The sequence below is a fragment of the Callospermophilus lateralis genome, chromosome 4 (genome assembly GCF_048772815.1).
Source record: "Callospermophilus lateralis isolate mCalLat2 chromosome 4, mCalLat2.hap1, whole genome shotgun sequence".
NCBI lineage: Eukaryota > Metazoa > Chordata > Mammalia > Rodentia > Sciuridae > Callospermophilus > Callospermophilus lateralis.
Genome location: NC_135308.1, coordinates 81,477,853 through 81,491,276, shown reverse-complemented (window position 1 = coordinate 81,491,276; position 13,424 = coordinate 81,477,853). Strand labels below are relative to the sequence as shown.

Sequence of the window (13,424 nt, the reverse complement as noted above, 5' to 3'; positions counted from 1 at the left end):
TTATGAAAAATTCAAAAAGAGGCAGAATTAATGAATATATCATTTAGGGGTTCATGTCCATGTGACAAAACTTTAAAGAAAAGTCAAGAAAAAAAAATCAACACAAAATTCAGGAGAGCAGAACCTTGTGGTGGGCAGAGGGGGACATGATCAGGAGGAACACATGGGAGACTGCAGAGGTCTCAAAAATATTCTATTTCTGGAGCTGGGCAGTGGATATACCAAAAACTCATTACCAGTCTTTATTGTATAAATACCTCATATGAAAATTAAATTTGCCTTTAGAGAACAAAAGATGAGAACAGAGAATCCATCAAAAGCTAATTCAAATGGAATCAGAAAAGTGGCAGAGATGAAGCATTTCTAGGTCAAAATGACACGGGAAGGCTGGGAACAGCAGCACCCATTCACAGGAGACAAGACTGCTCAGTGGAGATACAATCCCCAGTCCTGTAAGAGCACCAGGGCTTGTCTAGCTAGGTCTTAAGCTTTACTTTTCTCTGTAAACAGCCCTTTCTACAGTTTTGCATCCCCCTCCCCCTACCCCCACCCTCCCATACACAGGGCTGGCTCCAAGGCAGGAGTCCAGCAAACCAATGCCCTGTCTTCTCTGTGTCTAATTATGACCAATACCCAATACAATAAAGGTGTCTGTCTGGAGGTGTAGAAACCTACCTATTGTTTCATTTAAAATCTTAACCTCCTAACCATCTCCACACACAGGGAGAAAAATGCTACATGACACAAATTAGTTTTTAAGATTTGGAAAAATACCCAGTGTAATCCGACATATGATGAAATGTTACAAACTAAAGCTGAAAACCCCACAACTTACCTGCTTGTGAGCCCAAGTGGCGGCTCCAAGTGCTGTGCAGGTCTCTGGGGGGACAGGGGATCAGGAAAGCACAGAGGAGCACCAAGACCATTGAGATCACCAACGTTAGCAGGAAGACAGATGTGCGTATGTAGGACACAAGGGAAGAGGTCGCCTTCTGCTCCAGGCCCCCCAGAGGCTCCGAGGGGTACCCCTCCGTGGTGACTTCTGAAAGATGTGGCTTGGCAGCCCCTGCAACCTCAGCATCTGAGTCAGGCTCTGGTGCTTCTCCCAGAGGACTCTTCCCATTTTTGACCCCTCCATTCTTCTGCTGCAAGTTAAGCACAAGATCATCTTCGCTCTCATCACTGTCGGCCTGAGTAAGAGGATCATACTCCCCTAGGTCTGGGCTCTTCTTCCCTGAAAAGACAGAAGGACATCGAGTCAAAGAGAACTAGGAAGGAGAAACTTCACCAAATTATATACACCTGTAAACACCTGGGGGAAAATACACACACACGTACACAGGTCTAGGTTTACATCAAGTTTGGATTCTGGTGGTGATCTATAAAGTTAGATGCCAGCAAAAGGGTGGAAGGGGTTAAGGGGGAAGAAAAGCACAGCACTCTAGAATTATTACCTTCATCAGGTCAAGAAAATGAAAAAGGATGCAGCAACATGATGAAACTAGAGGACATTATGTTAAGTGAAATAAGGCAGGCACAGGAAGACAAATACTACTTGTTTTCACTTACACGTGAAACTAAAAAGTTGATCTAAAAAAAGTAGGGAATACAACAGTGGCCACCTGAGCCTGGGAAGAGTGAGGGGAAGGGAGGGCTGGAGAGAGGATGGCTGATGTGTACAGAGGTTCAGCTGGACAGGAGAAATGACGTCTCATGCTCTATAGCACAATAGGTAGCTAGAGTTGACAACAATTAATTGGACATTTCAAAAAGGAAGTAGAGAGGATTTTGAATGCTCCCAACACAAAGGAATGATAAAAGTTTGAGGTGATAGATATGCCAATTACCCTGATCTGATCACTACACATTGTACGCAAGTAGTAAAATTTCATGCTATATACCATTAATATGCACAATCACTACATGTTAATTAAAAATTAAATTTTTAAAAGAAAATAAATTTGTAAAAATTGGCAAATTTCAAATATCTTTAGTTCAATAAAAAGTTTTCTAAATTTGTTTGAATCTTGCTAATAAAAAAAAGACCAGACCATGGCCCATATAGCCACTTTCCATAAACCCAACATGCATTATTCACTTAGACTTTCTCAGATCTGTGATGTCTTCATCTTTCCTGGTAACAGAACAGAACAGAACGCTTCTTCTCTGTACACCGCTTCTCACAGCCCAATATTCATGACTTCCCAATTGTCTCTATGGAGACAACTCAGAACACTGAACATTAAATGTCATCTGGAGATGTGTTACTGGAGCTCACTCCTCAGGACTGCCCTGTGATCTGAATGCCCTTTCAGTAAACAGTGTTTACCTCTACAACTGCCTTTCTGAGAAGTGTCCTGGGAGAGGTGGCAATCTGGCAGGAAGTAGAAGTAGAAGACTGGGGTGCAAGCTGGTTTGCACAGCAAGCTCCCTGTTTTTATTTAGAATCTGTGTTGACTTGAGGCAGCTGAGAGACAGAAATTACAGGAGGACTTGGCACATATCCCAAGCCTACTCCTGGCCCTCATTGCCCACAACTGAATGATTTCATACATTTATTTCATGCCATAATCAATAAAAAGTTTCTTTGGGGGAAATAACCTGGAAAACTGTTAGTAATGTAAACTCTACCATTAAATATTTTGTTCAGAAGAAATATAAATGAGAAAACATAAGTCCACTAATGTCAGGGAGAAAGAATCCTTGATGCTAATCTCTGCCTCTGGGTCCCTGTGGTCTTGGTGATGTCGTTTCATACACTATGTTTCAGTTTGCTCAACACATGAAATGAAGCAATAAAATACTTTCTCTCTATGACCAGATGTGGAGAGAAAAACTTTCAGTGTAAAGTTTAGTATTTGGTATACAGAAAACAATAAATGTTTGACTAAGAAAATGAATACTCTGCAAAGTATTTTTATAACATTAAATTTTTAAAAAAAGACAAACAATACTGAATATAATGCCATCCTAATAACCAGAAATTTCTCTTTTATTTTCATTTTCAAAGCTATTGATTTTATCCAAAAAGGATTGGATTTGATTTTTACAATTAAAAGATGATAAACTAATTTTAGGAGGAACCTTATTCGAAACCTTATTCAGTCTTCCAGGACAGGCCAAAGAGTCAGCACAGGTTCAGGATAGATTCCTGTGATATTTACTTCCACTATATGAAGCATCTCATTTTTTTTTAAATGAGCAGTACATGCTATTCCTCATCCATCCCAGGTAACTCTATTTATAATATTTTGCAGAGGCATGAGTTGTTACAATAATATTGACTCTAATAATTTTTAAAGTGGTCATTTGTTTTGTTTCTAACTAAAATACACCTGACATGATAAATGAAATCTGGTGTTATGTGTATACATATACATACATGCCATGGATTATTATTTAACCTTTAAAAGGGGAAGAAAATGCTGATACTTGTAACAACATGGATGAACCTTGAGGATATTATGCTAAGTGAAATGAGCCAAGATGAGAAAAACGAATGCAGGGACTCCACTTACATGAGGTATCTAGAGTAGTCAAAATTCCAGAAAATAAAATAGTGGTTTTCTGGAAGAAACTGGGGGTTGTTTTTGAGTGGACACAGAGTTTCAGTGTTGCAAGACAGAAAAGTTCTATAAATTGGTTGCACAATAATACGAATATACTTAATATTAAACTTAAAAATGGTTAAGATGGTACATTTCATAGTATCTGTATTTTTAACACAGTTTAAAAAAAATATATATATACCTGACAGGAAAACATACATAGAATCCCCGAATCTCAGAAGTGAAAGGCATTTTAAAGTTCACATAATCCACCCCCAACCCTATTCCAATCTTACAACTCACGAACACCCACCAAACAATAACTCAGTATATGCCTGAACGTAACCAATACTGGGTAAGCCACTGGCCTTCAATCTAGAAAACAATTCTTTATACTGATTTAAGACTCTATTTCTGAGGAGCTACCAATTATCTGTCCTATTTTTAATTTCTGGGACCCCACTTCCACATATAAGTCCTTTTAAAAACATGCAGATTTACGAAAAACTGTGCAGTGAATGGATAATTATGAATGTAGTGCATTCCACTATTGTCATGTCTATAAGAAATTAATAAAAAAAAGTACAGATGTCAATCAGAAGAAACAGACAATCAGGACTTCATAATAAGAAAAATCGTGACTTTCTTAGTAATTTTGTGACCTCAAATTTATTAAATTTATGGAGCTTCAATTTCCCTATTTATAAAATGGAATAATTATTATTCCTACCTCACTTGATTGTTATGAACATTAAATAAGATAATAAATATTTGGATGGGTCTTAGTATCTGGCCAATAGTCATACTCAATAAATTTTAGCTTCTTTTATTTTCATTTTGTTACTATTGCTATTATATCTCCCAACTGCCCTTGCCCAGACCTTTTTATCTCCAGGTTAAACATCTCCACCCCTTTCAACCCATTTTTTGTTTTTGTTTTGCAGTACCGGGAATTGAACCCAGGGCCTAAGACATGCTAGGCAAGGGCTCAACCCCTGAGCTTGGCCCTTTTAAGATTTTTCTTCTGAGACAGGGTCCCACTAAATTGCCAAGGTTGTCCTCTGGCCAGCTGGGAATACAGGCATGCACCATCACAGCCAGCTAACCATATCTTGATGAAGAATTGTTTCAGATGTCCTCACCATCCTGGTGACCCTCCTCTGGACACAGTGTGATATGTCAGTGCTTTTTAAAATATGGTTTCCAGAACTGGATCCAGCCTAGGGTCCAGCCCTAGAACCACAGAACTGGATCCTGCCAAATAATACACTATAATTCAATTATAGTGTATTATAATTGAGTAGTTTTCTTGGCATCTCACCACACAACTGAAACTCCCAAGCATTCTGAACACACATTGAGGCCATCCTATAATTGTATAATAGGATTTTAGCACCATGTGAAAAGTTTAGCATTGACGTTGACTTAATTCAATCATTTGTCAGTTTCCACCTCACTATATAGCCCAAAACAGCACCTTTGCCAAAGTGAAATAAATAATAAAGTATTAGTTGTTTTTTAATATTTATTTTTTAGTTGTAGGTGGACACACAATCTTTATTTCATTTTTATGTGATGCTGAGGATCGAACCCAGTGCATCATGTGTACTAGGCGAGCACACAAACATTGAGCCACAACCCCAGCCCCACCAAGTATTAGTTTTAAAATGTTTAAAGAAAATTCATTTTATTATGTCAGACACTATTATACAGGCAGTCAGGACAAGACTTGAGTACATATGCTACAGAAATGAAGAAAATTCTTAATAAGTCTATAAAAAATAATCTGTAAGCATTCTGTGGAAAAAAGGCTGCTGTTGAATTGGTGCTTTTGGGATTACATGCTTCTAGTTAATGATGACTTACAAAGGCATTTCTGTCATACTCTTTTCCTTAAAACCAGGGGAAAAAAATAGAAATAAAAACAGAAAGAGATAGGAAACAGCCCACAATCCCAAACCACAATTTTTAAACAACTGTTGTTAAAAGCAATGAAACTTGTGTCTAATTAAGGGAGTGCAACAAAATCAAGTACATACATCTGCAGATCTTCAGCAAGGAGCACAGTTTACAGAATTAGTGAGGATAATGGTAATCATGATGAGAACTGGAAATCATTTACTGAGTGCCTACCATCCCAAGCCCTGATCCAAGCAAGTTACATGTATTAATTCACTTAATCCTCAAAGCAGCCCTATATGGTAGGTATTATTATCCCATTTTATCAACAAGAAATCTGAAATATAAAGAGGTAAATTGTCTAAGGTTACAAAATTAACAAGAAGATAAACAAGGATTCAAATCCAGCAACTTGGCTGCTAAGCACACTTGTTCTAACCTACTACTTCCCTTGCTGCACAAGTATCTCACCCAACCTGTAATTTCTTGCTTGTAAATACAAAATCTAAAGTCACTTATGAGCCCCATTCAATGTCACTTAGTCAATAGGGAAGTGTGACAATGGGAAAAAATGCAAGTCACATCTTTACAGAAAGCAAACTGTCAGTAATACAGGTTAGAGAAGTAACCCTCAGCGTCATCAGTTCTGAAGAGGCTGATTTTTTGACAGACTGAACCCAGGCAGGAGACAGAAACCAGAAAGTGTTTCAAAGAAAACAATTCAATATAAAAAAATTATTTAATCATGATAGGAAAGTAAATATAAAGATGGAAAGAGAACTTAAAGGTGCCCTAGGACTGAAGGATAATAACCAAATGACGAATTTGATATTTCAAAGAGCCAGGATCTGCTTTCACAGATCAGTCAACAAAAGTGAATTTGAAGGACAGGGGCAACAGATTGAAAACTGGCACCACAAACAGAATCAAATGCTACATCAGCGTTCTCTAAGGTCCTGTGATAAGCCTGCATTCTCCAGTGAGCCAGGATAGAGGCATGCACAGGGGAGAGAGCTGGTGAAAAGGGGCCTAGTTAACAAGCCAACATTAAATTCTAGCTTCCAAGTGCCCCAGCACACTCTCCTGGCCCTGCCTAGATGTAAAGCAACTACCCTGTTTAAATATCAGCAATTAGCAGAGCAATTAGCTTTGCATAGCATTCGCTCTACAGATATTCACTAAAGAGGTTAGACAAAACCCAACAAGCAAACTCAGCTAAAGCACAAATGCTGACCCACTTATCCCATAAGGTAGAAGAAATAATGAAGAGGTGCTCTCTCACAGAGCCCAAGGAATTAAAGAAAACAGTCTTCTCTGAAAAAAGGGCTTGTTTTAGTCAGCTAAAAGATCTGACCAGTATAATCGTAGAGGAAGAAAAGTCTATTTGACAGCTCATGGTTTCAGAGGTCTTTATACATAGAAAGTGGGCTCCCTTCCTCAGGGCTCAGGAAAAAGCTGAGCATCATGGAGAAAGAGTGTGGCAGAGGGAAGCAGCTCACATGGTGATTAGGAAGCACAGAGAGACTCTACTTGCCAGACACAAATATATACCCCAAGGCTACACCCCCAATTCCCACCTCCTCCAGCCACACTCCACCACTTCAGTTACCACTCAGTTAATCCCTATCAGGGAATTAATTCGCTGATTGGGTTAAGACCCTCACGGTCCAATAATTTCTCCTCTAAACTTTTTGCACTGTCTCACATGTGAGCTTGTGGGGGACACCTGATACCCAAACCATAACAGGGCTCATAGAAAATTAACGTTTCAGGGGCTGGGGTTGTGGCTCAGCAGTAGAGCGCTCGCCTGGCGTGTGCAAGACCCTGGGTTCGATTCTCAGCACCACATAAAAATAAATAAATAAAAATAAAGGCATTGTGTACAACTCAAAGAAATAAATATTTTTTAAAAAGAAAAAGAAAATTAACATTTCAGCTGGGCAGTGGCGCACGCCTGTAATCCCAGCAGCTAAGGAGGCTGAGGCAGGATGACTGAAAGTTCAAAGCCAACCTCAGCAAAAAGGGATGTCCAAATAAAATTCAAAAATAGGGCTGGGGATGTGGCTCAGTGGTTGAGTGCCCCTGAGTTCAATCCCTGGTACCAGCAAAAAAAAAAAATTAATATTTCTAGGAAGAAATGATAATTTATAAAAAAGAAAAGTAAACAAGCAGTTGTCAGGAAAATAATGAAAGAAAAACCATAATTTTAGAAAATAAATTCTTATTGGAATCAGCAAAAAGAATAAACATTGCTGGGCTGGAATTGCAGCTCAGAGATAGAGCACTTGCCTTGCAAGTGTGAGGACCTGGGTTTAATCCTAGCACCACATAAAAACAAATAAAAGCATTAAGTCTGTATACAACTAAAAAAAAAAAAAAGTATTATTTAAAAAAAGAATAAACATTGCTAAGGGGCTGGGATTGTGGCTCAGTGGTAGAGCACTTGCTTAGTACCTCTGAGGCACTGAGTTCAACCCCAGCACCACACACACACACACACACACACACACACACACACAAATAAATAAATAAATAAAGGTATTGTATCCATCTACAACTAAAAAAAATTTTTTAAAGAATAAACATTGTTGGGGCTGGGGATGTGGCTTAAGCAGTAGCGCGCTTGCCTGGCATGCGTGCAGCCCAGGTTCGATCCTCAGCACCACATACAAACAAAGATGTTGTGTCTGCCGAAAACTAAAAAAAATATATATATATATTTAAAAAAATTTCTCTCTCTCTCTCAAAAAAAAAAAAGAATAAACATTGTTGAAAACATACATAAAGGATTGACCAAAGTTTAGATATAAGGTACCCACCAAAGCTCATGTACAAGACAATTCAAGAAAGTTTAGTGGTGAAATGATTGGTTTACAGGAGCTTTAACCTAATCAGTGCAATAATCCACTGGCATGGACTAAGTGGTTGGTAACTGTAGGCAGGTGGGGAGTGGCTGGAGGAGGTGGGTCACTGGGGGTGTATCTTTGGGGTTCATACTTTGTCCCTGGTGAGCAGAGCTCTCTCTGCTTCCTGGTACCATGTCCTGGGTTATTTTTCTCCACCATGCCCTTCTGCCGTGATGGTCTGTCTCTCTGGGGTCCAAGGCAATGGTGTCAGACTTCTATGGACTAAGACTTTTGAAACTGTGAGCCCCAAATAAATTTTTCCTGTTCTACATTTTTCTTGCAGGCTTATTGGTAACAGAAGCCAAATGCTGACTAAAACAACCAGTGAAAATAAAGCAATGAAATGGAAATAACAAGGCTGGCTGTTCTGAGCATTTACAAACCCTTTTAATGTCTCAGCTCAGTAAACCTTTACAACAACTCTTTGAGATATACTCATTAACATCTTTCATTTTCTAGATAAGGAAATTGAGATTTGGAAGTTTAAGCAACTGGTCCATAGGTAAACAGCAAATAAGTTCAAACCTCGGCAGACCATCGTCACAGTTTCTACGGACTACCTATATATCTCCCATGGAAAAGATCAAGACATCTAAAAAACTAGGAAGAACCTGATAGAGAACAAGGGTAACATAGACATAACCAAAGAAAAAAACAGAATCAAAAACAATATTCAAAGGAGATGTAAATAAATTCCTGCAATAAACCAAGATCTAAAACTCAAGAATAAGGAGCACACAGAGGTCCAAAAAAACAGATACGAATCATCAATACTAAAACATGTCTTTGTAAAGTCACTGGATTTCAAGGGCAAAGAAGGAATGTTATGAGGCCAGGGGAAGAACAATCAAGTCTCTAATGTCAGGAACAAAAATCAAGTTGACTTCTCCAGAGTAACTTACAAAAGAATAGAGCAGTATCTTAAAAAATCCTACAGAAAGAACACGTGTTACAAAGTCCAAAAACTCTGACCCATGCTATCCCTGCAGGATAAAGGCAACAACAAGAACTCAGCTACCTTACTTAGTCCTGTGTTTTCTTTAAAAGATCACAGACTACAGCCAGTTATTGACCAACCTTTGGACCATAATATTTACTTTTATACTAATACATTTTTTCAGACAATGCAAAAACAAACCTAGGCTTAATTATTACAGATTGCAAGGTTTGATTAGTCCTAAACAACTTTTTCAAAAAAAACAACTTTTTCTCTGTTTACTCACAGAAAGACAAAAAGAGAGAATGAAGTATAAAGAAGCCCCCCTAATTGCCTTAGGTCATACTCAGGCTGAAGAGTTGGCATCAAATCCATGCTTCAAATCAAAAGTGAGGGAACTGAACACTTACTCTCTTCTTTGTTGCTTTCAGCCACCACCCAGATTTTTAATCAATGTAAGATTTGCAAAGAACACAGGAGAGGGCACTGATCTCATAACACACCAATATAAATGAGCTTTCCAAGGTTATTACTTTTCCTCCTAGGGAGACTGAGAATACCAACTACAAAGCATTTCCAAATTGGTCCAGAGGAAACATTAATGGGAAGGATGCAATTATACCCTTTCCAAATGTTTTGTGGAAAATAAACTAAAACATATACTATCCCATTATATATACTGTATTATAGTATACAATATACTTCACACATACTATGGAACATATAACTGCAACTTAGGGTAAACATTTTAAAACATGGATTAGTTTATCTAGAGCACATAATCACTCTAAGTCACACATAATAAAACAAACCATAAAAGTAACATTATGCTCTGATGTTCCCTTCAGTGTTTAACCTTCAAACTTTAAAATGGCCTAGAAAAATATATACTTAAGTTGTTCCACGAGCCTATGAATGTCACATCATCCTTCTGTTACTAATTAACCTCATGTTATACATGTGAGCCAAACATCTTTCATGCTGAGCTTAGTGAAAGGGTATGAAATGATGAAATACATTCCCAGCAACTGCTCTTTCATCAACGTATTGTTGAGATCTGTCACTAGCTCACTTCTGCATCAGGACTTCCTTCAGGTGTTACATTCATAAAGGATAGTGACATTATATGATAATGACAATAGCTAATGTGTCGAAAGTTAATACACCTCCTAAGACATTCATCTCTTTAACTATTCCAAATAACCCTATGAGGTAAATATGCAATGGATTGTGTGGCATGTAGTGAATGTTCCATAAAAACATTATTATTACAGATGAGGAAACTCAGAGATTAAGTAACTAAGCAGGTGAAGACTGAATATGATCCTGAGTCCATCTCCTACTTTTAGCCAATATTCTATTCAGCCTTCCTCAGAAAAATAGTAAAGATGTTAACTAAGGTTAACATGAGACAATAATTCAAACAGGACAGCAGCCTCACAACCCCAAAAATAGCTATGAAAAAGCAACATCTAACCAATATAGTCAAAAACTATATTTTGTGTGGAGGGGAGAAAGGGCAAGAGGGAGATCAGGAAAAGTGCAAGTGGAAAAAATCCATATCACATAAAAGAGCATATGACTACTATATCCGGACTGTATCAGGGTTAAGCTGTATGCCAACTTCAGGCCCAAAGACAGGTTGATAGAAATCCTTTACCTACACTGTCAGGTGAACAAGTTACTACAACTGAATACTCTAGGGAATTATAATGCCATAACTTTAGGATGTGAGATCACGAAAGAGCTCAAGGGTTTCTAAAGAAAGATTTTCTTGCCAGTATGGTGACATGTGCCAGTGTCTGGGGAGGCTGAAAGCAGGAGGATTGCGAGTTCAAAGCCAGCCCCAGCAACTTAGGAAGGCCTTAAGCAATTCAGTGAGACTCTATCTAAATAAAATACAAAAAAAAAAAAAAAAACTGGAGAGGGAAAGATTTTTTTTTTTTTTTTTGCATTCTCATCCTCCTAGAATAACAATTATCTATACTGAAAAAAAAAAAAAACCAAGAACTCTTAAAAGGAAAAAGAAAGCTAAATATGTATAACATTTCATTACCCCTTTGAGAGGATGTGGTCCTACACTAAGGCTACACTCTTCAAAGTGAATTAATCCTGCAAGTAATTAATTAATTAAATTATGTACATAAATGTATTATGTACATATTTCAAGGTAGATACTATCAATGTTCCTTCCAATGTACTAATGAGCCCAGGAAGGGAAAAAAGTCTTTTTCGGTCATGAAGTCTTGGGACAGGAATGAAAATTCATATCCAACCCACACTCATCCAAGGTACAAGTCTTGTTTCAAAGCAACCAACGGTAAACCCGTGTAGTTGTAGAACCAAGGCCCTGCAATCACTGATAGCCTAATGCTGGATATACAACAGACACCCAAGTAGACCTGTCCAAGTTGCCAATGAAAACACTACTTTTCTCTTTACTCTTTGATGTTATCAGCAAGTAAATGTAATGTTTATAATGAATTTGAGGGGAATCATAAATTTTTTAAAGCCTTGATGTTTAAAATTTACCTGGGCAGAATAAACATACTTTTACTAAAAGAACAAATTTCTAATAAGAGTACAGTCCCATCCCAGAAGTTTGAGATGAATAAACAAAACAAAACCTTAAGCTGCTGCCCAAAGTCCTGAATCAGCTCTGGAAGTCGTCCCCTCCACCAGTGCTTCCTTAAAGAATATCCCATACATTATCGGCAACTTACAGGTGCTGATCATTTCCCATGCTTAGCTCGTTTAGCTCGACAGCCAAGTAGAGTCAAAAGCTCAGGGTCTACTGTCAAAAAAGACTCCAGATTCAAGGACAGGCTCTTCCAATACTGTTTATGCGACCATTGACAATTCGATTAGCCATTTTCCTAATCTCATTTTCCTCTTTTATACACTACGAAGGGAAATACCTGTCTCATCTAGCTCCCGGCTGGGTCACAGCCTGTTTTGGGGTGGAGAGGTTGTTTCACTAAGGGTCACTAACTGTCCCGCCGCCCTCTGCATCCACCTAGGTTAATTCAAGACAGGAGCTGGAGTCCCCGCGGTACTTCGTCCGCCACGCTCGGGGAAGGATGCTCCCCTCATCAGCCCTCCCTTGGGGACCGCGGCGACATGCGCTGTGACAGTCCCTGCCGCAGCAGCTCCCGCCGGCTCCAGGACACCTGCCCCGAGCGCCTCCAGCGGTCCCTACCTTCGAGTCTCCCAGGCTCGCTCCGCGCCCGCGACCCCCGCCTCTCCAGACGCCCCTCCCGCCCCCTGGTGGTGCAGGGACCCCGGGTGCCGGGGCTGCACCCTCCTTGCCTCCGGACGACTACAGCATCGCCCGGGTTGAGACCAAGCCCCGGCCCACCTCGCCCCCAGAGCCTCGCCTCACTCTCCCCAGGACTGGCGGGGAAGGGTGGTCGCAAGGCTGAGGCTCCTTACCCGGGAGCTTGAGCGCCCTGGACAGCACGGTCGCCATGGCGGAGGCCCGGGTGCGCGTGCGCGCGACCGCGTCCTGCCGGGAAGTGTAGTTCGCAGCGCAGGGCGTGTGGGCTGCGACCTGGGAAGGTGGGACCTGCTGCGGAGCCCAGCCAGGAGCTGGGCTCGGCCGAGGTGCAAGTCACTTCCCCACTTTGAGTCTCACTTGCCTTGTCGGTCTAATGGGGTTGAAGTAATAACTAGCCCATAGGCTTGCGGACAGACTGGGATGAGATAGCTGATACTTAAGGAGGCGCGGGTTGTGAAATGCGCGTGGGCTTTGGAATCCTACGGACTAAATTTTAATCCTACCTGCCTCACTTGCTAATAGGGCCACCTTGGGAAGCTTCAGCTTCCTTTTTTAAATGGAGACAATACTGTCTACTTCACAAGCTTGCTGTGAAAATATAAAATAACCATCTGTTTAGAACACACAGTTAATTGTGTCTCGGGTTTCTTGGGTACAAACTGAAGTTTCTTGGAACTCTAACCTTCATTTCTTGCTCCCAGTTCTTTCCAGGTATCTACTCAGCACCGTACCCCACAGCTCCTCCCTTGCAAGATCTAGGATGCAGGCGCAAACTTGCTTCTTTCCCCCACAGACACCAAAAGATCAGCACTTTGGTGCAGGAATGCTGAATATATTGAATTATCTTGAAACTAGAA

General features: G+C 39.9%; 1 protein-coding gene across 1 annotated transcript in view; it reads right to left on the bottom strand.

Moving 5' to 3' along the window:
- The window catches only part of Fam234b (family with sequence similarity 234 member B), a 33,760-nt gene extending 20,992 nt beyond the window's left edge, over positions 1 to 12,768 (bottom strand). Inside the window, exons 1-2 of the mRNA XM_076852683.1 lie at positions 12,723 to 12,768; positions 836 to 1,234 (exon numbers count right to left, since the gene is read on the bottom strand). Coding sequence (XP_076708798.1) covers positions 836 to 1,234; positions 12,723 to 12,759 — 436 coding nt within the window. The 5' untranslated portion in view covers positions 12,760 to 12,768. The remainder of the gene's footprint in view (positions 1 to 835; positions 1,235 to 12,722) is intronic.
- Between the last annotated feature and the right edge of the window lie 656 nt (positions 12,769 to 13,424).